Consider the following 25,559-nt stretch of genomic DNA (forward strand, 5'->3'; position numbering starts at 1 on the left):
TGCCACTGCACAACCACCTCTGGTGGTGACAGGGTCAGGCGCGCGTGACGTAGGGACGTCAGAGCGATGTATCACTGCCGATGTCCGCAGTGTCCGGTGCTGGATGGCGTGGCGCCGGAGCGACCCGCGACCGCGCACACGTTTTCGCCATCCACAGGATGGGCGGAGTGTCGGCGTGACTCGAACGCGTCCCACCCCCGGCCCTCACTGCCCACTGGGGGCGGGGTGAGCCTGGGCCCCCCGAGAGGGATGCCCCGGGTGATGGCCAGCATAATGTGCGTGGCTGTGGGGCGACCTGTGGGGCAGGGGTGGGTAAGGTTCGAGGCAGAAGCCATGCACCGATGACCGGGTCTGGGCATTGCTGCACCTCGTGTGCCTACGGCTGCCTCGCGCCGCGCGACGGGGCCTGTGACCGGCCGGGCAGAGATGAGCTTAGCTCTTGTTGTGTGGTGGCATGGGCGTGGAAAGAAAACGAAGTTTTCACGCACACTCTTCGCTCTCTTCATCGGTGGGCTTTGTTTGCCGCTTTTGTCGTGGCCGCTGGCCTGCGGTGTGCTGCCGGCGGGGGGGGAGAGCTTTCTCGGTTCTCCGTTCCCTGCTCGGTGTGTGTCCTCTCTACACATTCCGATGGAGGACGGCTCAGACTCTGCTGCTGCTGAGGCAGACCACAACGTGAGGAGTCGATCACGCAATGACATATTTTTGTTTTGCTTCCCCTTTTACCGTCTCCCTCCTCCTTTGTGCTGACCATCGCTCTCGCTCGCTCGCTACCTCACCCCATCGCTGTCTCGGTGCGCATCTCACCACTGAAAGAGATAGGCATCTCCCCCACACCACCTTGACTTCCTTCGACACTGCAGCATCCCAACACGAAGCTGCTTTTGCAAGCGAACTGTCTTGTAAGAACTTCAGCGAGAACGCAATACTCCCCCCCCCCCACCGTCATCAGCCGTCAGCACCATCACTCGAGGACGTTGAGGTTCAACCGGACACAGCCCACCTCTCTTGTTCGTCTTCTTCGCTCTTGCTTCCGTCGCTCGTGCCCCTCTTGGCTTCGTTCGGCGTTATATCAGCACAGCCGTGCTCCGTGTTTTGTGTCTCTTGTTCACACCTACCGGCGCACATACATCGCGAACACGAGCATGCTCAAGCGTTGAACAGTACCCCCTTCCTCTTCCCTCCTGTTGGTGCTGTCTCCTCCCGCTCCCTCTCTCTTCCTTCCCTCTTTCGCTTCTTCTTTTCTCCTTTGCTGCTGTTCCTGAATTCGTGCTTCTCCGAGTTGTCCTTGTATTCTAGTGCCTTCTTTTCCCTCTCCACGCTGCTGTGGGCGTTATCATCGTCGCTCCCGTCAGCGAGGGGTGCCTTACGATCGGCAGCGCAGTGCTAGCGATCATCTTTCTTTCTTCGTTCTCGAACCAGCACGAAGGGGGGGGGTTGTATACCCCGCGCACGCATAAGGCACGAGAGCGAAGGCGACGACATATACGCCCACATCCAGGTGCAGCGGATCAGAGGGCTTTTTGCTTTTCTAGTTCACTTTTGTCGTCATTCTGCAGTGAAGCGACACCTCAGACGACGCGAAAATAGCGAGTGCGTGTCTGTGTACCTGTGTCTCGCTGTGCAGGCTGCAGCGGCGGCCTTTCGCCTAGGGAAAAGAGCGTGCACTTCACCAGCTACACCGTGTAGCGAAGAAAACACAAGCATACAACAGCAAGGCAAAGATATCGTCAGGGATGTCGAGAGTCGCTCTCGGCGCGTCGCGCATTTTGGAGCGGACCGACAGCGTCGACAAGCTCATCAAACTCATGGCTGGCGCCTTTACCTTCTTGAGCACGACGAACTCTCTGCGGCAAGAGCAGTATGCCAATTCGGCTAGACATCTCACCGAGGTACGCTCTGTTCTGCGCCTGAGCCGACTTTTCGGCCTCACGTTCAAGATGCAGTCCGTCGTCGAGGTGTTCGCGGCACAGGGCTTCGCGTGGACGGAGCGAAAGAAGTTCTTGGAGTTCTTCAAGGCCATCTGTGACTTTCTCTACGCCGCTGGTGACCACGCCCTGCTCGTCGCCCGTGAAGGGCTGCTGGGCAAGGACGTCGACACGGCGCATCTGCGAAAGTGTACCTTGGCAATGCAGCTTTTCGGTCATTTCTTGGGTACAGTGTTCCACCTATTCGAGCTGCTTGACGCCTCCCGAAAGCTTCATTATGACCCACCGGCGGCGAAGTGGGCGTGCAAGGTCGCTACCATCAGCGCGACGCGTGAGGCGGTTGACACGGTTGTGACATTGTCCATCTGCAACTGCGCCGGCAGCGCGTGCCGGCTGAGTCCGCGTGTCAGCGGCACCTTGAGATGCTTCTCTGGTGCACTTTCCATTTATCTGAGCTCTCAGGCGAACACCTAATGCTCCGCCGCCGTCGCCGCCACACCACCGTGGCCAATACAAGACGTACATATTTCGAGCGCGTCTGTGTGCGTGTCTGTTTTTTATTCCCCCTTTCTTAGGCGCTTGTATTGTTCACTTTATCTTCTCTTCTGTAGGACGTCTCTCTGTTCCATTTCTTTTCTCGTATGCGCCCCCTCACTACCGCCTCCCACGCCCTCTCTCTCGCTCTGTGCGTATGTGTGTGTGTGTGTGCGCACTTTCGCGACTTCGACTTGTCCCTCTGTTTCTCCCCCTCTCTCTGCCCCCTCCCCACCTCACCGCCTGTATATGCGCTTCCCTTCCTGTCGTTCTGTATGCTTAGGTGTATGCGTGGTACACTTCGAGCGCCACGGCGTGGCGCACATAGCAGCGTTTTCTTTTTCTTTTTTTTCGCTTAGTAGGTGCGCAAACGACGTTCACGACCACTGAAACAGCACGACATCGGCGTACACGCAGTCCCCCTTGCCAATAGCGAAATCAGGCACCCGCACGTCAGTTCTGACTCTCTTCTCTTCCCATAACCCGATGGCGGAGCTGCAACCATCTTCTCTTTTCGCCTTCTGGGAGGCGGAGGTCATGCCTACTCCCTCAGTCTTCATGCTTTATCCTTCATCGCCTACCCCCTTGTTTGCTGCCGTCTACCTCACTCTCTTCTGACACGCACACACGCACGTGCCGTTCATCTCTTCTTGCGCCTCACGTTCTGCGCCTTCTTCTTTCGGCCGTTCACTGCACTAGAAGCATCTGGCGAATACCCCCCCCCCCCTCAACATACACACCGTACCCCCCCCCTTCTCTCCCCCTCCACCTCCGAAAAAAAAAAATATATATATATTTTTCCTCCGTGCCTTCACCTATCTCATCATTTACCATGAGCGACTTCGAGAAGCTGATAAAGCTGCTCGGCCAGACGGATGGCCGCGACAAGATCTACAAGTTCCTCGCTGGTTTCTTCAAGATTCTGGCGGCCGTCGCGGCTAGCAGCCAGGACTCGCGTGCTAAAGCGTATGTCGCGATCGGCAACTCCATCGGCAGCGCCCGCTCCCTGATGCGCATGGGCAAGTTCGCGGGCGATGTGCCGAAGCTGCAGAAGATCGCCGACGGCGTCGTGGTGAGGGGCTTCGCTGGCACGGAGTGCAAGAAGTTCATTGAGTTCTTCCGCATCATCGGCAACTCTCTCTACATCATGGGCGATAACGCTGCATTCATCGCCAAGCACAAGCTGATTCCAGCGGATGCCAAGTGCATCGCGAAGTACGCGAAGACCGCGCAATTCTGGGGCTTTTTCCTCGCCGCCGTGCTGGACCTCATCGCCCTTCGTGCTGCCCTGCAGAAGCGTGTGTCTGATGTGGCTACAAGCAAGAAGGAAGCCAAGGCTGCCGTCATCAGCCTCACTAAAGATGCCTCAGATGTGCTTGTGACGATGGCCGCCGTCGGCTACCTGAAGAGTTTGTGGAGCCCATCCCCAATCACCGCTGGCGCCCTCACCTGCGTGTCTGGCGGTGTGGCCACGTACCTCAACTGGAGCAAGATCAAGTAGAGTGCGCTGCAGGAGTCGGCGAGCGGCGGAGAGAGATACAAATATGCTATCGGGGAAAAAACGCACAAGGAGCGAGGCCAAGACAGAGATGGAGCTCTTGAAAGCAGCCACGAGACGGTTGGAGGGTGTGTGGTGACGCATGGCCGAGGGAGAGAGGAAAAGGGAAGAAACAAGGGTAGAGGCAGAAGGCCCAGGTGTGTTGCACTGGCAGCATTCACACACACACACACACACACACACACACACACACAGTTGCGTTCTTGCTCAACCCGCGAATGCCAGAAGGCAACCGTTCGTGTGTCTGTGTATGCTGCCACCCATAAACCACCCCCTTCTCACTTCATGCCCCCCTCTTTCCCTCCCTGCTTCCTTCGTGCCCGTTTGCCCTGTGTTGTACACCACCTCGCTGCTCCCCGTCTCCGCGCGTCACTCTTTTTGTCTTGCGCTCTTGTATATGCGTATGAGTATGTGTGTGTCTGTGCGTGCCTGTGCGCGTGTGTGCGATTTTCTCTTTTCTTTTTATATTTCGTGCTTGAGCCTCGCACCGCCGCGGCGCCAGGCGCTTCGTCTCCCCTCTTCCCTTCCTCCCCTCCCTTCTCCTCTATCTCGCTCTCTCAGCGCTTTTTTCCCGAACATCTTTTTTGTCCTCTTCGCACTCACACATCGCACCGCTCCCTAAGTCCTCCTCGTCCATCCCGTGCGCCATGTGCGTGCCCAGGTGCCACACCATCTTTCTCTTTTTTTCGCCTGTGCGCGTGTGTGTGTTCGTCTCTGCATTAGCGAGTATGGGTAAGGGGGTGTGTGCCGATATGTGGCGCCTCTGCGCAGGGCGAAAAGACGCGGTGGAGTCCGGCAATGACGGACGTGCGGTGGGATCTGCTTCACATACACACTTTATCTTGCCCACTGCCCATGTGCATCTGGTCGGAGGCGGATGTGGAAGTATAGAGAGAAGCAGCGGTGATGGCCGTTGTGTTGGGTGCCAAAGCCTGACAGGAAGGCGAGAAAAGTCAGACCGGGAGGAGAGGGAGGGGGCTGGGCGAAGAAAATCGAAGGGAGCGGGGGGGGGGGAATACACACAAAGACGGGATGGCATACTCGAGGTGCATTTTGGCGAGACGACCAAGAAAGAACGTGACCATGGCTGTATTCAGTCATCCATATACGTCACGAAAAGTAGGTCACATGTCACATCCACCCCCCCCCCTCCCCACGTGATGCACGCACGCCCATTTCCCTCTTTCCACCCCCGCTGTGCGTGTCTCATATGGATGGTGAAGGCGGTTATGCTGTGCGTGTCTGTATGTGTATGCGCCTATGTGCGTAGTGCTGCCTCAGACATATACCACCCACGCACACTCGAGTTTTGGTGCTTTAAGTGACAACGGTGAAGGTGCGCGCCACTTCCTCAAAAGATGTGAAATCGACGCAAAAAAAAACAAAGCCGAATGAGAAGGGGATAAAATGCTCGTGAGTTGGTCTTTGTTGTTACCTGATGATGTCTGCGCTTGCGCTTCTACCTCCTGCCTTCCGCCCTGCCCTTCGCCCTTTTCTACCCAACTTACACACATTCCTTGATCGTTCTCTCTCTTACTGATTGACTTCTTTTTCTCTCTGTTTTCGCTATCTATATGCCTCTCTCTCTATGAACGTCTAGGGGCACCATCAACAGCAACAATATATATATATATGCCGAGTTTATGCGTGCGTGCTTCGGTGGATATGCCTCGACATTGACGTATGCGCGTGCGCGTGTGCGTGTGTGCATGCCATAAAACTGTTGTGCTCTCTCTGCCGATCTCTTTGTGCTCGTGCGTGGTCGTCTCTGTAAGGTTGGGCGTCTCGTCTCGTCTCGTCTCGTCTCGTCTCTCTCCCTCCTTGCTCGTTTTCTTTGTTCGTATACATCTACGTGTTGCGCCTCTACCTTCCACGCCTCATCTCCCTCCATCCCCGTCCTTTCCACGTCTCCCTTGCCTTGTGTCTCCACTTCCACACCCCGCCATGCGCCTCTCTCGTGCGCGTGTGTGTGCGTTGCTGTTCGCTCTTCATGTCCCCTTGCCCATTTCTTCCGACACGAAGGGACTGTTGGTGTTTCAGTCACTTGTTATGTACTGGCTTCGTGCTTCGCCTCTCCCTGTGTCGGTGTAGGCGGTCACTGACCTGGGTATGCGCAGAAAAGGAGGTTGTTGCTTACGCGCACACGCTTCCGTCGGCGCGGCGACCGCAGCAGCACACAGGCGCAGAGGGCTGACACACACCAATCAGGATTCAACAAAAAGCCTGAAGGGGAGAGAAAAACTGGCAAAAGGGAGGGCGGTGAGCCACTTACTCACCCACACGAACATGGAAAGTGCGCGCGCGTATGTGTGTGTGTGTGGAGGGAGGGTGAGAGGATGCAGAGAAACATAGAGAGGGAGAGGGACGCGAGGCAGGGAAAGCAAACCTATCGTGAGTGCATGGAGGCAGTGGCGGACGTGTGCAGGCACGACGTGCAGCATCAGCGCTGCACACTCTTTTTCTGTCTCGCCTGTCTTGTTCCTCTATCGCTGTGCGCTCTCCCCCTCTCCATCGAAAAAGACGAAGGACACGGTGAAGTACTGATCAAGTGACGGGCTCACACATACACACACACAACAATGCAATAACCAAAAGTGGAATGGGGTTTGTTGGCGAGGGCAAGCGACAGAGAAGACGTAGTGGCTCGAAGTTGCAGCGAGTGAAGTCCTTGAATATTGCCTGCCCCCCCCCCCCTGCCGTGTCTTATGTGTAGGACGGTTCTTTCCTCTCTCTTCATGGACACCGGCTTGTGTCTGTGTGGGGACCCTGCATGACTCGCACATCGCATCTGCGCAGTGGATCTCTCTTCCTCCCGGCCAGTTAGTGTCACCTCGCTGCACGAACCTACCATACGCCGAGGCGCAGACGGAGCTGCCGTTTGTGAGGGCACGGAAAGAAGAAGTGAAAAGGGAGGGGAGGGCGAAGGTTTTCTCCTCCCTCTCGCCTCGCACCTCTTTCTCTCTCTCGCGTTAAGGAGAGGCCTGTGCGGTGCTCTATGTATAGACGCGCATGCACAGAGACACATTACCCCCTCCAAAATACCTATGCTCTTTGTTTTCGTTCTTGGATATCTTTTCGCCCGCGTTGAAGGAGGATCGTCCCGTGTGCACGACGCCGAATTCCAACTGTTCACCCTCTCTTTCGTTTGGATGGCGTGTACGTGTGCCCGCCTCCTCCCTTCCCTTGCCACGTATCACACACGCGCACATACATGGTAGGGAGGCGCGGCAGTTCTCTATCTAGCCTTTCCCGCCTCCTCATGAAACGAGGGACTCTCAACCAGGAAGTGAGCTGCGTCGTTGCTCTTCCCACACTGCTCTATCCATCCCTGCTGCATCGCAAGGGAGGGACAACAGGCATTAGCAGCACCACATCTGGCCTCAGCGGCTATGGGGGCGGAGCTGCAGCAGGCCAGGGCGCACCCCGGGAAGTGGTAGTGTCTGGCTTGATACTGGAGGTGCGTCGGCTGTGGCAGCCGCCACTGCCTACTACTGCCTCCTCGTCTGACACAGATGCCACGCCTCCGAGCGCCTCGCCGTACAGCGCCACTCCTTCCACGACGGAGAGGGACTCGCATCTGATCCAGCGCGCTATCACGTCAAGTGCTGCCGTGATAGATAAAGAAGCGGCAGCCGGGGCAGACGCCAAGGACGCCGGCGCGTCTCTGTACGCCTTCGTGCGTGTTAAGGAGGTGGACCACCGACTCAGCGCGTGGTTTCATGCAGACGACGTCTACGTAAAGATGGCAGTCGCGCAGTCCGCGTTCGGGAACGCTGCCGAGGAATCAGCGGTGCTTTCATCCGCACCTGACACGGCTGCAGCACCGTATGGACTGGCGGATGGCATGATCCAGCTTTCTCGCGTCCTGCACCGCCCATGGCTCAGCTGTGTGTACATGGAGGTGACTCCTGGCATGGCCCGCACCCAACGCGCGCGCCGTCAGCTCGACTACCTTGAGGAGCGGCTCCTGCGCGACTGCCGCACCCCGACCACGGTGCGCTACTTTGTGTATCTGAACACGTACGTGTTTGCCCCGTGGTACTACGCGCCGTTTGGCTTGCTGAACAGCGAGTATGACCCGATGCTGCCGTGGACGGGGGCGGCTGACGCGTCGACGGGCGCGATCCCAGCTGGCGAAGGTGCCGACGCCACCGGCTCGTCGGTCGACGTGCAGCAGCAGCCTTTCATCCGGGACGCTTTTCTGTGCCCCTTCTCCCTCCGCATCTACTCGACCTACGCCCAGATGCACTACGAGACCCGCACCTACCGCGCGGGCCGCCTGCGTCCGCCGGGCGAGGAGGTGTACCGCGACGAGGTGCGTGGCCTTTCCCTCTTCAAGATCAACGGTAGTCAGCACGTCACCTACTGCCGCCACCTCTTCCTCATCGGTAAATCGTTTCTGGAGAACAAGCTCGCCGGGCACGACGTCCACAACTACTACTTCTACGTGGTGTGTCTGCACCACCGCTACTTCCCTGACTACGTGTCAGACACCTCCGCCATGTACTTCGCTGGCTTCTTCACCTGGGAGAAACATGTGAGCGAGTACAACCTGGCCTGTATTGCGACGTTGCCGTGCTTTGGGCGCCGTTCCAGCCGCCAGAGACCGGTGGCACCGCCGGACGGCTCAACCGCGGCCGCCTCGCACCCGCCTAGGGTGCCTCGCCATCTTGGCCAGTTCATGATCGCCGCCAGCTACGAACTCGCCTACCGCCGCAAGCAGACGGGCACCCCGGAGAAGCCCCTCTCCGACTTGGGCGCCGTCGCGTATCAGCACTTTTGGCGCCGCGCCATTGTGCGCTGGATGAAGGACACGCTGAACGCGATGCGGCGGGCCGCTGCGGTTTGCGTCGACGATGACGATGTGGACAAGACCGACCGGAAAGGTGCACAAGCTGGCGGGCAGGTTGGGCCACGATTTAGCCACGCATCAGGCAAGGGCGCACCTCTCGCCCCTGACGCGGACTCTGCGGCCGCGGAGGTGGTCGTGCTTGCGACGGAGGACAGGACGGTGTCAGGAGAGCACGATGCCGATAGCCGTCGCTCCGGCGAAGGGAAAGCGACACTGCACGAGCAGCGCTCGAAAGCGCCACCATCAGCGCGCAAGCGTTCCCACACCGACGCAAAGACGGAACACGAGAGGGATGTGGACGGCGACGAGGAGGCACGACTGCCCTCTTCCCACGGCAAGTTGCCACTCGCGGCTACCGCCCCTTTGTCTTCGACCAAGAGGGGAGTGTTAGGCGTCAGCGCAGCTGCACCGTCCCCGGCGGGCACCTCATCGACTGCTGACGCGGCTGCTTTTACGCAGCGGACCACCATCAAGGACATTGCGGCGGCTGTGCGCCTGGAGGAAGCTGACGTGCTCAGGACGCTGCTGGGCATGGGTGTGCTGCATCGCAGCAGTGAGGACCGTGGTATTCAGCTTCTGCTGCCGCAGCGGTACGTGGATTGGATGTACGACGAGATGCTCCGCTGGGAGAGCAGCGTCGAGCACGCCGTCTTTCAGCCAGCCCTCCTCAAGTCCCGCGGTTCTCACACCAGCACACGCTGACGGTCCCTGCACTTTCTCTCTCTCGTTCCTCACATTCCCTCCTCAACCCCGTCGACAGGGTGGTGGGGGCGGTCCGCTCAAGAGCGTCGTCGTCGTCTGCAGCGGGGGGGGGTGAGCGCCCTCATGTTTGTTTGTCCCTTGCTCCACACAAATAGTGAAGAGAGAGCGCGCAGTGCAGTCGTCGGCCGAAACTTCACATGCCTTTTGCTGCCATGGCGGTGTGTGCGTGTGGGGTGGTGTCCATGACGTATGCACCCGCCGCCATTTTCCTTTTTCTCGCATGAGGGCGGCCTGCCCATCTCCTTGTTGGTGTCCCCCGCTCCTGCGCATGCGACGAAGGATGTCCAGACAATCAACGCTGTCGAGAACATCTAAGCATGCATATGTATGTATGTATGTGCGTGTGTCTCAGCAGGTATGCCCCTTTCCTCCGCTGCTCTTTCTTTTTTTTTGTTGTTTCTTTGCCATTTTTTCCTCTCGCGCCGCTCCACGTCTGCATCTTCATCATGTAAACGCAGCGCCGTATCCTTAACACCCCTTTCCTCGCCCACCCACCCACCCACCCACCCACACCGATCATCAGGTGTTCATGGTCTGCGGCGACACACCCCTCCCATACCTATTATTATTACCTTTCATTTTCTTTTGTCCCGCCCTCACAACCCGCTCATTTTCCACGTTCAACCAACCTCACCTCGTTTCCTATTTGGTGCACACCAGTTGGCGCGCGAGTGGGCGTCTTCTTGCGTCAAGTGTGCGGGTGCGTTCCCTGCCCCCTCTCCCCACTACCAGACGCTCACACACGCACAGCCACACTCACCGACACATACGAGCGCTTGAGCAAAGTACAACGAAGGCGACAAGCGAGGCAAGAGAAAGGGGCTACACAAGGTAAAACGCATACAAACAGAGATAGATAGCCACACAGCCAACACACGCCGTCGTGCATATAGAGATCGACCCGTGCCTCCCCCCACCGCGCTCGCTCGCGCGCGTTCTCTCCAGACACGCAAGACCCCATACGCGTACCTACAGCTGCACTCAAGCATACCTATACGCAGGAAGCATCAGCGTGCTTCCAGCAGGAGAAAAAATGGGCAAAACCGTCGAACAGATTTATCAGAAGAAGACGCAGCATGATCACATTCTCACGCGTCCTGACATGTACATCGGCACAATTGAGCCGGTGACAGACGACATCTGGGTCTATGACGATGCAGAGAACACTATGAAGCAGCGCAAGTGCACCTGGACACCCGGGCTGTACAAGATCTTTGATGAGATACTGGTCAATGCGGCAGACAACAAGGTACGCGACCCGATTGGCCAGACCGTCATTCGGGTGTGGATGACGGAGAACTATGTGCGAGTGTACAACAACGGCGAGGGCATCCCAATCCAGAAGCATCGCGAGCACGATCTCTGGGTGCCGGAAATGATCTTCGGGCACCTTCTTACCTCCTCCAACTATGACGATGAGGAGGCAAAGGTGACGGGCGGGCGCAACGGCTTCGGCGCGAAGCTGACGAACGTATTCTCGAAGCAATTCGAGGTCGAGACCGTGCACAGCCGCTCTCGCAAGAAGTTCTACATGAAATGGGCGAACAACATGCTGCAACACGACGACCCCGTTATCGTGCCGTGCGACAGCGCCGACTACACCATGGTCACCTTCTACCCCGACTTTGCACTCTTCCACGTCGATAAGTTTAGCGAGGACATGCTGCTGATGATGAAGCGGCGCGTGTACGACGTCGCGGGGTGCACCGACAAGACACTCAAGTGCTTCCTGAACGATGAGCGCATTGCCTGCACCACCTTCCCGGAGTACGTCGACCTCTACCCCACCATGGGCGAGGAGAGGAAGGCGGCGAGCTACTCGCGCGTGAATGACCGGTGGGAGGTGTGCGTGCGGGTGTCGAACATTGGGCCGCAGCAGGTGAGCTTCGTCAACTCCATCGCCACCACCCGCGGCGGCACACATGTCAAGTACATCATGGACCAAATCATCTCCAAGGTGGTGGAGCAGGCCAAGAAGAAGAAGAAGACAGACGTGAAGCCGCACATGATTAGGCCGCACATTTTTTTATTCGTCAACTGCCTCATTGAGAACCCCGGCTTCGACTCGCAGACAAAGGAGACGCTCAACACGGTCAAGAGCAAGTTCGGCAGCACGTGCGACCTGCCCAACAGTATCGTCGACTACATCATGAGCTCCGGCATTGTTGAGCGCTCAGTCGAGATGGCTAACAGCAAGATCGCAAGGGAGATGGCGTCCAAGATGAGGTCGTCGGACCGGAAACAGATTATGGGCATCCCGAAGCTAGACGACGCCAACGAGGCGGGCGGCAAGCACAGCCACCGCTGCACGCTCATCCTCACAGAGGGTGATTCAGCCAAGACACTCTGCACGGCCGGCCTGGCGGTGAAGGATCGGGACTACTTTGGCGTGTTTCCGCTGCGCGGCAAACCCCTCAACGTGCGCGAGGCGTCGCTGAAGAAGCTGGCGGCCTGCGAGGAGATTCAGTGCGTTATGAAGATTATGGGGCTCGACATTCGCCAAAAGTACGAGAACGCAGACGGGCTGCGCTACGGTCACCTTATGATCATGTCCGATCAGGACCATGACGGGTCGCACATCAAAGGGCTGCTCATCAACTTCATTCACTGCTTCTGGCCGAACCTGCTGCGGGTGCCTGGCTTTCTTCAGCAGTTTATCACGCCGATTGTGAAAGCCCGACCAAAAGGCCGCGGCGGGGCCGGCAAGGCCATCTCCTTCTTCTCCATGCCGGACTACTTCGAGTGGAAGAAGGCGATTGGCGACAACCTGAGCAATTACCAAATTCGGTACTACAAGGGTCTCGGCACGTCCGGCGCTGAGGAGGGCCGCGAGTACTTCGAGAACATCGACCGGCACCGCCTCAACTTTGTGGAGCAGGAGCAGAGCGAGGAGGACCGCATTGTCATGGCGTTTGGCAAGGACCGCGTCGAGGACCGCAAGGAGTGGATCACGAACTTCAAGACGAACGTGAACGTGAATGAGTCAATGGACTACAACGTGCGCCAGGTGTCGTATCGAGACTTTGTGGACAAGGAGCTGATTCTCTTCTCCATCGCCGACTGCGAGCGCAGCATCCCGAGCGTGATTGACGGCTTCAAGCCCGGCCAGCGCAAGATCCTGTTCTCCTGCTTCAAGCGCAACTTGGTGAACTCCATCAAGGTGGTGCAGCTTGCCGGCTACGTCTCGGAGCACTCCGCATACCACCATGGCGAGCAGTCGCTTGTGCAGACGATCGTCGGAATGGCGCAGGACTTTGTGGGCAGCAACAACGTCCCGCTGCTGCGCAAGGATGGCCAGTTCGGTACGCGTCTGCACGGTGGCAAGGACCACGCCGCGGGCCGCTACATCTTCACCCGGCTCATGCAGGTCTCCCGGGCCATCTTCCACCCGGCCGACGATTTTGTGGTCGAGTACAAGGACGACGACGGTCTCTCGGTGGAGCCTTTCTTCTACATTCCGGTCATCCCGATGGTGCTGGTGAACGGCACGACGGGCATCGGCACCGGGTTCAGCACAAGCATCCCGAACTACAACCCGCTGGAGATCATCAGCAACCTCGAGCGCCTCATGCGGGGCGAGGAGGTGCACAAGATGCAGCCGTGGTACTTCGGCTTCACCGGCACAATGGAGGAGAAGGAGCCGGGCAAGTTCGTCTCCCACGGCAGGTACGAGATACGCCCGGATGGGGTGGTGTGCATCACGGAGCTGCCGATCGGCGTGTGGACGCAGGCGTACAAGAAGTTTCTGGAGGACATGCGGGAGAAGGAGCTCGTGGTGCAGTACCGCGAGCACACGACGGATGTGACGGTGGATTTCGAAGTGTTTCTGCATCCCCAGGTGCTGGAACAGTGGGTTTCGCAGGATGTCGTGGAGGAGCGGCTGCAGCTGAAGGAGTACGTGCACGCGACGAACATCATCGCTTTCAACAAGGAGGGCCAGATCACCAAGTACTCGGACGCGGAGTCGGTGCTCAAGGAGTTCTATCTCGTGCGCCTCGACTACTACGCGAAGCGCAAGCAATACCTCTTGGGTGAGCTGCGTCGGCTGACGAGCAAGCTGGAGAACATGGTCCGCTTCGTGCGCGAGGTGGTGGAGGGCACGCTCGTTGTGACCAAGCGGAAAAAGAAGGAGCTGCTCGAGGACCTGCAACGGCGCATGTATCTGCCCTTCCCGCCCTACACAAAGAAGAAGCTGTCTTCGACAACCGTGGAGGAGGGGGACGGCGAGGGGGCGCCCGACGCGCAGAACAGCGAGGAGGACGTGCTGGGCATGGGGAACGCCGCCGACGGTGGAGCAGACGACGGCGCGGCAGAGCCGCCGGAGGTGCGTCGTGCCACTCGCGACTACGACTACCTGCTTGGCATGAAGCTGTGGAGCCTCACGGCGGAGATGATTGCGCGGCTGGAGGCGCAGATGGACCGGGCCCGCCGCGACACTGCCACGATGGAGGCCCGCACACCGAAAGATATGTGGATGGAGGACCTCAAGGTGCTGCGCACCAAGCTGGAGAGCTTCTACGCGGACCGCGAAGTGGAGATTGCTACCATTCAACGCAAGAAGGTGAAGAAGCCGTTTGACGCTCGACGACTGCGCGTGCCGATCTTGTCCGACAAGGCGCGCTCTCTGCTGCAGAAGGAGGCGGAGAAGGCTCTGAAGGCGAACGGCGTCGGCGGCCGCCGTCGCGTCGGCGGTGGCGATGACGCGCTTGCCGGCGGAGCTGCCTCGGCCCTTGGCGAGGCCGCGCGGCCGAAGCCGAAGAAGGCCGCGGCGAAGAAGCGACGCAAGGCAAAGGACAGCGATGAAGACGACGACAGCGACTCCGATGAGGAGTGGATGTTTGACAACAACGACGATGACGATGAGGGCGAGAACATCGTCGGTATGGGTGATGCCGGAGCGCCGCCGGTGCCGGAGAGGGCACGGGCGTGCGACTCCCCGAAGAGGCCCCGCGCAGCTCCGAAGCGCCACGCAGCATCGAAGCCGCGCAAGAAGGTGCGTAACAGCGACGACGACGACGACTCAAGCGACAGCAGCAACAGCGGCAGCTCCAAGCCAGTGAGGCGCAGGCCCAAGAAGGACGCGACATCGTTAGTCACTGCTGCCGCTACGAAGACTTCGGCTGATGACCTTGACCTGGACGGCTTCGGACTCGATGCGCTCACCTCCGCTCCAGCGGCGAGCGCCGCTCCGAAGATGGCCATGACTGCCGCGTCCCTGTCAAACGGCGGTGCAGCGCGCTCCACAAAGCCCACCGCAGACGCCGACGATGATCTCCTCCTGCTGGGGCTCGGCAAGGCGAAGACAAAGACAGCTCCACAGGCTGCCACAGCAGCTAGCAAGAGGGCCACTGCCGCCTCTGTCCGCCCTACAAAGCCGCACGCGAAGCCGGCTGCTCGGCGGCGACGCCGCGGCGGCAGCAGCGACTCGAGCGATGATGACGACGAAGACAGCACCGATGCGTCGGCGTCGTCATTGGAGGAGTCCTCCGCGTCATCCGACTCCGGCTCCGACTACAGCTTCAGTGACTAGAGTTAGCAGTCGCACAGGGCGATTGCGAAGCTGGCGAAGGCATGTCTCTCCTGAGCGCCCCTGCGTCTTCACATACCGACTTTTTCGGAGCCGAGTCGCGAGTGCGAACTCGCACACATACACAGGCACATAGGGAGACACGTCGAGTACTTGGTCATGCGTACGCAAGCACGAAGGACAGGCTCCAGTCGGATGAGCCCCCTTCCTCCCTTGGCACATGCACACAAACGCTCTTCTTTTCTGCAGCTTGTCGTCGCACCGCGCGCCGTCTTCTGTCGTCCTCACCACTTCCTCATTGGGCTGGCACGGGCCACAAGCGCGGGCGTCTACCCGCCATCATTGGGATGGGGTGCTTCAGCGATGATGTGATGTGGCAAACGCCCTGGAGCTCTGAGGATCCGCAAATGGACATAAACATCGATGTGCAATGAAAAACAGAGATGAGCGCTGGAGGGCTTTCGCAGGGGTCTTCGCGACTGCGTTGCAGTGCAGCCTCAGCTTCCGCAGCACACGCGTAAACGACAGAGAGGCGTGATGTCTCCTTGTTTGACACATCTGTGCGTCGCGCTCTTTCTATGTGTGTGTGTGTGTGTGTGTGTGTGTCTGCCATCCACAAGCGCGACTTTGCGCGTCAGCTCACGAGATGGACTGGCGAATCGCTGCGCCGTGCGTTGCCTCTCGTTTTCCTTTTTCTTTTTCGTGCTCGTCAGCGTCCTGCCATCGCTCATGTTTTACGGCGGGTTGTGCAGGCGCGCACGCGATGCGAACTCCCTTCCTTCTGCCGTCCCGCTTTTGCCTTTCTGCTTTGCACCTCCGCATGTTCGTACACGGCCACTCGTGTAGTGATAGCTTCTTTCTTCGTTGCTTTTTCGAATCATGGACATGGCAGCTGTTCGCCGCGGCGTCGTCGATCGCAGTGATCGGCAAGGGCCGAAGCTGATCGCCGTGATCATTGGCGAGGCGCTGTTGCCCACACGCCTGCATGGCGGGCGCGCGACCGTTGTTGGCCCGCTGAGCCCCCTCAGTCCCTCCCCTCGCATTCCGGCTGCGCTGCTGCCGGTGTGCAATACCCCCGTCATCGACTATGTGCTTGAAAACTTGGTCCTGAACGGGGTGGATGAGGCGACCATCCTGCTCAACTCCTCCTCTGCGGCGAAGACGATTGCGCACCTCTCCGAGTGCCGCACGGCGCGTGGCAAGCCGTGGATGCTGAGTGACTCCATAAACGTGACGGTGGTCGAGTGCGCGCGCCGAATCAGCACGCTGGCGGACGCCGCGGACGAGATGCGGGAGCGCAACGTCGTTCCGCAAAACGGTTCGTTCCTGCTCGTCCCGATCGACACGGTGGCCTCCTTCACGAACCTGCGCGCGTGCTATCAGACACACCTGGAGCGGGTGCGCAAGGTGAGCAAGTACGCCGCAACGTTGCTGTGCGTCTCCTCTCGCTCCGCTCTTGCGGCAGCCCTGCGCAACTCCTTGATGAACCACCTCGCTGAAGCAGAGGAGGTGAGCTCTCAGTCCCCCGTATCCCCGATCGGCGGCAGTGGCCGCCACGGCGTACTTAGCATCCGGCAGACGTCGGAGATGCTGCGCCTTCGCAACTACACGGCCCCGGTGCTTCCGCGGGAGCGCCACACCATGTTCGTGCTCAACAAGGCAACGCAAGTTGTGACGTACATGGCGCGCTTCGAAAACGGCGAGGAGGCACCGGAGCCGCCGGCGGTGGCGTTCAGCAGCAGTGCCCCGCAGTCGGTGCGCATGGACCTCTTGCCGACCGGCTACATGTTTTGCTGCTGCGAGGCGCTCTCCCTAATCGAGTTTCACATTCGCGACCTCTACAGTTTCCTCAGCACATCTCTGCTAGGCCAGACGGAGATCTACGGCAACGTCTTCGGTCTCATCGAGCTACCCTCATCCTCGGCGGTGCTGGAGCCGATAAACAGCGCGGAGGCGTACATCCAGTGCAACCTCGACGTGTGCGCGCGGCGGCTTTTTCCGATGACGCGGGAGAGCTGCTTTGCCGAGGAGTTGGCCAAGTACGCCGTCTCCTCGACGTGCGAAACTGTCTACCTGCACACGACCGCCAGGTGCGCAAGCAGCAGCCTCATGGGCCCGAATGTGGTAGTAGGCGAGGAGGTGAGCGTGCCGGCCTCGGTGGAGCTGGCCGGGACAGTGCTCGGCGCGCGCGTCGAGCTAGGCGATGAGGCCTCGCTGCGCAGCTGTGTCGTGATGGAGGGCGCCCGAATCGGGCGTCGGTGTGTGCTGCACGGGTGCCTGATCGGGCCCCACGCCGTGATTGGAGATGGCGCGGAGCTCTCCTACGTCGTTGTGGGGGAGCGCTGTGTGTTGGACGGGGTAACCATTAGCGGTGCACCACTCGTGCTGCAGCATCAGGCGATCGAGTGCGACGTGGACGACATCAGCGGCACAGACGAGGACGGCGTTTCAAGAGGTGACGAGGGCGAGGAGGGGTCGTCTTCCTCATCTCTCTCCAGCAGCAGCGAGGGCGCCGTAGGCCACAAGACGGACAAGCTGCTCACCGGCGCCAACGGCCGCGGGCACGCGCTTGAGGACCGTTACAGCAGTAACATTCTCCCAACCAGTGCGCTCTTCACGGAGGACCCGGTGGCGCGCCCGTCGCAGAGCGATGGCGAGGGTGAATCCTCTGAGGAGGACGACGAGCAAGTGCTGTTTCGCCGCAGCATTCAGCGCCACGTCCAGGCGGCGCTCCTGCAACCGTCACGCATTGAATCCAGCAGCTACGACATGTCCACCATATGCCTCTCCAGCGGCTTCGGCTACCCCGAGCTGTGCGAGATCGTCACGGAGCTGCTCATGGAGCACCTCCTCAGTACCCATCGCGACGAGTCCCCGGCGAACATAGTCGAGGCCGCGCGAGATATGTTCCACACATGGTGCCGGCCGTTCTACAGCAACTTCCTGTCCAAGAACCAGCAGCCGAACATGGACGCGATGGTCGCGACGCTCGAGGGGCTGTGCGGTGCCATCGGCGGCGAGAACTGTCCGCTGCGCTGCTACGGCCCGCAGCTCGTGGAGATTCTCTACTACGGTTGCGAAGATGACCTCTACAATGAGCGCGGCTACTGCATTGTGAGCGGCGAGAGCTTGATCGCCTTCGACGCGGAGATGGAGCACCGGCGTGAGGTGTTGCAGCGCTACACCGCCTTCAAGGGTGGCCGGGTCAAGAACAGGGGCGCCGCAAGGCTGTCGAGCAGCAACTCCGACACATCCAGCAGCAGTAGCAGCAGCACCAGTAGCGGCGACGATGAAGAGTCGCGTGACCTGCACGAGGAAGGCAAGGTGCTGGTCGCCGTCAGCTGCCACGACTTCATTATGGGTGTGAAGGACTTCCTCGAGGCTGAGTAGGGTGTCCGTGGGAGGAGTGGGTGGAAGAGGAAGGGCGAGGGAAGCTTCCAGCCCAAAGAGAGGAGGGGGAGAGGCACAAGGCGCACGCGGGCAGCGACGAAGCGGCCCACGCTCCCCATCTTTCAGCGTTCTTCCCCCCTCCCCCACACCCTGAGCGCATAGGAACACAAAGCCAATATGGCTTCACAGAGGGCTCGAGTGCACGGAAGTGCTGATAACGTTGACCACCTGTGCTTTCCCATTCTCTGCCTCCCCATGATCTTCAACCCGTCCTCGCGCGCTGGCTCTTTCGCTGAGGCTCCGGGGCTGAGAAGTCGTTTTCTGATAACGAGCAGCGGAGTGCATATGCGTCCACCTTGAACCATCTAAGCAGGCCGCAAGCGTAAACGTGACGCAGCCTGCTCATCAAGGGTGGGTGGGTGGAATCCCAAGAGGTGCTCTGTTTTTCTATCGGTGTTTTGTGTGTACGAGTGCATTCCTAGATGGTGTCTGCGTGTGTGTGTGTGGCGGCGAGGGGGAGGGCTGCGACGGGGACGCTGAGTGCCCGCTGCGCGCAAACCCCTGTCATCGTCTGCATCCACGCAGTTATTGACACAAGCGCGCATGTGTGAGGCGTAGAAGCGAGGGCGACGTAGGGAGAGGTGCAGCGCTACGAGGAGGGCGCGCCCGCGTTCTTCTGGTCTGCTATCATCTTCCCTCTCTTCGTGCCCCTTCTTGCTTCTCGAATGGCGATGCGCATGTGCCCCTAGCTCGTCACTGCTTTGCCCGTAGCAAGATCAGGGCGCTGCCTGATCACCGTCTTTGCCCCCCCCCCCTCCCCCCTCCCTCGCTCCCCCTCGATCCACCGCTTTATCATCATCTCCCCCTTCCCCATTTCTCACTGGCGCTCAAAAACTGTGCGCTTCAGCGTGGCTGCCCTCCAGTGTGCGTGTTCCTTTGGATTTCGCTTCCTTTTCTGGTGCGCGCGCCTGACTCTCCGCCTCCCAGAACCTTCTCCTCCGCTCTCTCGCGCGCACATCAGGGACGTACACACACACACACGTGACGCGCGCACACGTAAAAGGTACACAGACATCCTCACACTTCATAGAGAGAAGGAGAGTGAGGCGTCCATAGAATCGGTCTAACGCATAGAGGCGTGCGAGAGACGTACCGAACTTCCGCGTCGTGCCGCGGTGAGTGCGTGCGCGCTCATGTGTGTTCACGCCTAGGCAAGGCGTTCGCTTGACGCGCTTTGGCTACTGTGAAAAATGCTCGACGACCCTTTGGCAGAGCCGGGGCATGCACCACCGTCCTCGCCGCCGACCCTCGCCTCATCGTCCGTGTCTGCAATACAGCACGAGAGCGCCGCATCCGTGATTCCATGCTCCTCCTCGTCCTCCTCGTCCTCTTCGGCCTCCACCGCTTCAACGGCGACGCGCAGCTCACCCGTCTCCGGCTATGCGATACTTGCCGATACGACGACCCTCGAGGACGCTCCGCTTTCTCTGTCGCGCCTTAAGAGGCGCACCAGAGTCTTGGAGGAGGAGCGGCTGCACTATGCGCAGCTGGGCCAGCGTGCGGCAGATGCCTTTGAGGAGCACCGACGCGAGCTCACGCAGCTGGTGCAGAAGGAACGGGCCATTCGCGGCCACCGTGAAGACGTGCTGCGAGCTCAGCTGCAGGAGACGCTTCAAGCAAATCGCGAACTTATGGCGCGCGTCTCGGAACAGCGTCGACGGCACGAGGAAGCGTGGGTTGCAGAACTGCAGAGGCATCGCGGCAGCAACACGGGCCAAGGCGAGTTGGAGTCGACGCTGCGGCAGCTGCACGAGGAGTGGGTAGAGCTGCGGCGTGGTTTGGCGGAGACGGAGGCCTCACATGAGGAGCACCGTCGAAGCCTCGCCGCCTGCTTGCATGATCAAGAGTGCCTGAGGAGTAGGGTGCGCTCCCTGCAGGATGGACTACGGGGCGCTGAGGCGGCGGCCGCAGCGGCGGAACAGCTCGAGGAGGAGGTTGTGGACGATGGACAAGGGCAAACGGGACCAGCGACAGCGCCAGTCAAGAGTCCCAAGGAGAGCTGGGCGGAAAAGCCGTCGTCGCGCACATCTGTTGCAGCGTCGCCGCAGCTCACGCGGCACCCGCGCTGCTCGTACTGCGACATGCTACCCAAAGTCTGGGACGCGCCGTCGCCCAAGCGTCGTGTGCCGCGCCGTCATTTTGTGCCGAGCGGTCCGTGGGACGCCTGCAGCCCCTGTCGCGCCTCCTCGCCCTGCACCCACAACGTGGAGGCGATGGTGGCGACCATCGAGCGCGGGAACTACCTACGGCCTCGACTGTACTACCACCGCGTGGGGCGTGGGCCGACTGACGTGGCCGATGCCCCCGTGGCGGCAGCTTCACCATATCGGCAACGCCGCGGCGGTTTAAGCACGGCGCGGCCACCACCGACTCCTCCAGCTGCATGCACCTCGTCCTGCGCATCCGCGACGCCTCCGCGGAATGGAGACTACCGCCACCTGCACAACTTTCAACACTCGCCTGGGTTGTCGTCGTCATCGACCCCGTCCGGTACTCGCACCCCGGACACACACACGACCACGGGGTCTTCGTCGTCATCGTGCTCGTGCTCAGCCTGCGCGCCCGCCTCTACAAGCGCCCCGGTGAAGGAGAGCACGCATTCGCCATCCGCGCGGCATCGTGGCGAGCGCCGGCGCGAGGCCTCGCCGTACCGGCCACGGAGCCGCTGTTTTTCGCCCCGCACCCGAGGCGAAAGGCTCCGAGCAGACACCCAGGCGAGCGCGGGCGTGCGTATGCCTCCGCATCACAGCGAACCCACCACCGCACCGTGTTCATTGCCGGCTTTTCATCGCGTACCATTACCACCACCGCGACCGGCCGCGGACGGCCTGCACGGAGCCGCTCTGAACGCCACTTGCCGTGCTCTTATTACTGATCTGGCTGATATGCGGGCCGAGTACCGACTCTGCCAGCGCCAGCTGCGCGACCCGCACGGGGATTCTGTGGCAGCGAGTCAAGCGATGCGCCGCCTGATGCACGAAATGGACAGCAAAGCAGCCCAGATACACGCGCTGCGCCTGGAGCAGGGGCGCCACAACAACGCACTGCGAGTGCGGGATGTGCTGCGGGAGGTTAAGGCAGAGAATCGCTACTGCGAGGCTGTGTACAGCGATCTGCTGGACCTGATACGCACCTAAAGGACCAGCTGTGAGAGGCATCGTCCGAGGGGGCGGGGCGTGTAGCTGCGAATCTTCTCCCCTTCTTGTAGTTCTCACGCGTTACTCACTACGCAACACACACACACACACACACACACACGCACATATGCAAGCATGAACATAGAAAAGCCAGCGAGGCATTGTGCGCAGCACGGTCGCAGCTATGGCGGGCCATCGCGTCATAGAGAGAGCAAGAGAAAAGGAACACCACCCAACACCCTTGGCATCTACGTGCGCAAGGGTGGCGACGCCCTGCACACACGGCACCTGCGCCGTCGACGAGTGCATTAAGCATATAATGGGGCCGGTGCCCTTGTTTTGTGCGTATCCCACTTTTGTTCTTCCCGTTTCGTTCAAGGATACAGTTGCATCGTCGCTGGTGCACAACCGCAGAGAGAAGCGGAGGTGGGCACACCCACACTCAAGCCACACGACGCGTTCATGAGGGGCGAGCGAGGGAGCGTGTGATTCGCATCAGCGTCATCACGCTCACGCTCTCTCTGCTTCTCTGTCTGTGCTCGACATATCCGCCACGACCACACCAGAGCGACCGGCCTCTACCCCGGCTCTGCCGTGCTTCTCCCTCTGCATCCCTCCCCGGTCTCCCGCGTCGGCGCACCTCCACTGCTAATGCCTCGGCATGTACGCAAACTCCCTCACTTCCTCATTCCTTCACTGCAATCTCCCCCGTCTTCTTCCCGCTCCCTCCGATTTGACCGGCCTCCACGTGGGTACCACCTGCACACCCCTCCTGTGTGTCTGTGGAACGCTTTTCATGAACTCGGCGTCCTCCACCGCATGTGAGAAACAGAGAGATTAGTCAGGCACACGCCCGCATAGTTTATACGTGCATACACGCATACACACATACGCAAGGAGTGAGTGATCGTGCGGTCCGCAGCGTACGCCCTCTCCCCCCTCCACCCCCAACACACACACACACGCACCCTATCGCACGGGTCAGAGGCTTGTGCGCGTGCACGCGTGCAGTCACGGCGTAGAATCGCTCTTGAGCATTAAAGCAAGCAAACTCGGCAACCCGCCATCACCACGGAAGTCGTCTTACGCAGCGGCCATGGACATGCTAACGAAGCTGCTTCCCTACATGGACAAGCACCTAGCCCTGGGCCTGCTGAACCACTACGCGCAGAACGGCGAGGATGTGCAAGATGCCATGATGAAGCTGATCGAGACGACCGGGCTGAACGCCGATGGCAGCATCAAGACAGAGACGGAGGAGATGATGGCCAAAGCAACCGCGGCTGCCCAACCGGCGCTGAAGGAGTTCTTCGACGAGTCCGAGGACGACCATTCCACGTACCAGTTTAAGCTGACGGAGACCGAGATAGGGGAGCGACGCACGCAGGGTGAGCTGTCGCACGAGTTCCTTTCCGAGAAAAAGGGCATCACAGCGGCTGTCATGAATGCGTTGTACAAGCTTGCGTATCTCTACTACGACACCGGCGCCTACGGCGACGCCTCGGAGCTGCTGACGCTGTGCCAGTGCGTGAGTGGTTACGACAACATCCGCTCAGATACGATTCTGTGGGGTAAGCTGATGAGTGACATCGGCGCCGTCAACTGGCAGTCCGCCATGCGTATTGCCGAGGAGATTCGCCGCTTGCACAATGCCAGCGAGGAGGACCTCTTCGGTGCCCCGAACACCACCACGGTGCGTGCGCGGGTGTGGCTGCTGCACTGGGTACTCTTCCCGTTCTTCAAGGGCGGCCTGCAGTATTCGCTGCAGCTGCTGTACTTCATCTTCGATCACCGCCACGACCAGACATACCGCAAGGCCGTTGAGACGGTGTGCCCGCACTACCTGCGGTACATCTGCGCGGCTGTCCTTTTGCACCGAACCCGTTACAGCAACTTTGTTAGCGCCGCGGAGCTGGTGGAGGCCATCTACGAGTACTCGGACCCCCTCACGCAGCTGGTGAGTCTCATTCAGAAGGCTTCCTTCGAGGATGCCATAGCGCTGCTGCCCGAGGTGCGGCGTATGATCAAGGAGGACTACTTCCTGGCCGACTACGAGGACGAGCTCATTGAGAACGCGAAGCGCATGATCTTCAGCAAGTACATGTCTCTGCACTCCGTCGTCTCCATTCCGTATGTGGCGGAGCAGCTGGACATGTCCAAGGCCGATGCCGAGGTGTGGCTGGTCAACCTTATCAGCGAGTCCGTGAAGCATCGCGCAAAGATCGACTCAGTGAACGAGCAGCTGAACGTGGAGCCGCAGACGCGCTCGCTGGAGTCGCTCATCTACGACAAGCTAGACACCGTTCTGCGTTGAACCGGCGCCCCGTCTTCTTCGTTTCTCCCTTTTCCCGGTCTTTGCGGGGCGCCGGCGTGGACTTCTTGCACACTTCCCCACCACCGTGTGTTGGCGCCGTGGCGCCGAGGACGTGAGGACTGCTCGTGGACTCGCTGGTGAGGCGGGTGAGAGAGAGCGAGAGAGCGAGGAAGCCCCTTCCAACAGCTGTCGCGTGCACCTGCGCGCACGCGTGTTTTGGGTGTGCGTTTTATGTGTTTCGTTGTTGTTGCGGAGAGGCTGAGTTGGCCTTCTCCGTTGTCGTCTTGTCCTTCGCGTGCGCCCCGCGTGCGCCCCGCGTGTGCCCTTCTCGCGTGCCTCTTTTCGCCTTACTAAACAAAGCGCGCGAACGAAGCAGCGGGGTCGATCGGCGGCACGCACGCATCGGGGGCGGTGCTGCGATGACGGGCTCGTAACTAAGAGCGTAAGCAGGAGATGCGCGCAACTTTAAAAGCACACATACACGCAAAGGAGAGAGAGAGAGGGGGGAGGGAGGGAGCCTTTTATTTTCTAACTGTTCCTCATATTGGGGCGTCTGCGTTGTTAGCGTCTGCGTGTGTGTGCGCGCGCACGTTTTTCCGTGTTGTATCGGATTGGTGGCTGCTTTGAACGTGCGTCTGGCAGCGCCAAGGAGCGCACAAGAGTGGAAGGAGGGGGGGGGAGGCAAAGAAAGGAAGGACGGCTGCCCGCCCCCCGGTCGTGCACGATCTATGTATCTCTGCGCCTGCCTATGAGAGCGTACACATGTGCACGTGTGTTGTTGTTGCTGGTTGCTTCTCCCCCCTCGTCGTGAGCGCCGGTGCGTTTCGTTGTTCCTCTCTCTCTCTCCGGTTTCTTTGTGATAACGGTAGGCGGTATCTGCGCGTGTGTGCGGATGTGGATATGGGCGCACTACCTGGCAAGGGCGTTGCCCCACACATGTATATCCCCCCCCCCCATGCCCTCAAGCACCATATCCACACACGCACATACATATGCACCCGCGCGAAAAAAAAAAACAAATGCCCCAAACCAGCACGAAGACGAAGAGCAACACAAGAGCAGCTTAGCGCAGGCACATGCATGCCCGAGATGCGCACAAGAGGTGTCTAGTGGCGTGTGAGTGGCTTTGGCGGCAATCGTCGTCGATGCACCCCGTTAGCAGAGGGATATACCGTGATGACAATGGGAGAAGGGAGGTGGACGAGGAGGAGAGAAGCAGGTACGAGCAGTAGCGTTGAGGGAAAGCTGAGAGGGGGGGGGGGGGCGGGACTGCGCTACTCCTATTCTGTGTTTTGCGTTGTTTCCAATTGCTTCTCCCCATCGTCACGCATCAACCCTCGTCTTCCCTTTCCCTTCTTGTGTCTGGTTCATCGCCCTATAGGGGTGCACGCGCGTGTGTTATGTGTCGGCTGTATGCCAGGCGCGCAGCTGATGGCTCCGCCTCGTCACGTTTGCGTCTTCGCTCTTTCCTCTGCGCTCTTCTCCATTTCTTCACCTTGC

General features: G+C 59.8%; 7 protein-coding genes across 7 annotated transcripts; all 7 read left to right on the forward strand.

Moving 5' to 3' along the window:
- Positions 1–1,733: 1,733 nt before the first annotated feature.
- Positions 1,734–2,399, forward strand: LDBPK_282420 (glycosomal membrane protein-like protein; the record flags this gene model as incomplete). The annotated part of the gene is made up of 1 exon (XM_003862292.1): positions 1,734–2,399. The coding sequence occupies one exon, from the start codon at positions 1,734–1,736 to the stop codon at positions 2,397–2,399; it is 666 nt and encodes a 221-aa protein (XP_003862340.1).
- Positions 2,400–3,291: 892 nt separating this feature from the next.
- On the forward strand, positions 3,292–3,960 carry LDBPK_282430 (glycosomal membrane protein, putative; the record flags this gene model as incomplete). The annotated part of the gene is made up of 1 exon (XM_003862293.1): positions 3,292–3,960. The coding sequence occupies one exon, from the start codon at positions 3,292–3,294 to the stop codon at positions 3,958–3,960; it is 669 nt and encodes a 222-aa protein (XP_003862341.1).
- A 3,799-nt stretch (positions 3,961–7,759) lies between these two features.
- Positions 7,760–9,571, forward strand: LDBPK_282440 (histone acetyltransferase, putative; the record flags this gene model as incomplete). The annotated part of the gene is made up of 1 exon (XM_003862294.1): positions 7,760–9,571. One exon carries the CDS (start codon positions 7,760–7,762, stop codon positions 9,569–9,571), a length of 1,812 nt encoding a protein of 603 aa, XP_003862342.1.
- A 1,093-nt stretch (positions 9,572–10,664) lies between these two features.
- On the forward strand, positions 10,665–15,161 carry LDBPK_282450 (DNA topoisomerase ii; the record flags this gene model as incomplete). The annotated part of the gene is made up of 1 exon (XM_003862295.1): positions 10,665–15,161. The coding sequence occupies one exon, from the start codon at positions 10,665–10,667 to the stop codon at positions 15,159–15,161; it is 4,497 nt and encodes a 1,498-aa protein (XP_003862343.1).
- An 876-nt stretch (positions 15,162–16,037) lies between these two features.
- On the forward strand, positions 16,038–18,548 carry LDBPK_282460 (hypothetical protein, conserved; the record flags this gene model as incomplete). The annotated part of the gene is made up of 1 exon (XM_003862296.1): positions 16,038–18,548. One exon carries the CDS (start codon positions 16,038–16,040, stop codon positions 18,546–18,548), a length of 2,511 nt encoding a protein of 836 aa, XP_003862344.1.
- A 1,691-nt stretch (positions 18,549–20,239) lies between these two features.
- Positions 20,240–21,745, forward strand: LDBPK_282470 (hypothetical protein, conserved; the record flags this gene model as incomplete). Its single annotated transcript, XM_003862297.1, has 1 exon — positions 20,240–21,745. One exon carries the CDS (start codon positions 20,240–20,242, stop codon positions 21,743–21,745), a length of 1,506 nt encoding a protein of 501 aa, XP_003862345.1.
- A 1,096-nt stretch (positions 21,746–22,841) lies between these two features.
- On the forward strand, positions 22,842–24,059 carry LDBPK_282480 (eukaryotic translation initiation factor, putative; the record flags this gene model as incomplete). The annotated part of the gene is made up of 1 exon (XM_003862298.1): positions 22,842–24,059. The coding sequence occupies one exon, from the start codon at positions 22,842–22,844 to the stop codon at positions 24,057–24,059; it is 1,218 nt and encodes a 405-aa protein (XP_003862346.1).
- Between the last annotated feature and the right edge of the window lie 1,500 nt (positions 24,060–25,559).

Source organism: Leishmania donovani, chromosome 28 (assembly GCF_000227135.1).
Source record: "Leishmania donovani BPK282A1 complete genome, chromosome 28".
Lineage (NCBI taxonomy): Eukaryota > Euglenozoa > Kinetoplastea > Trypanosomatida > Trypanosomatidae > Leishmania > Leishmania donovani.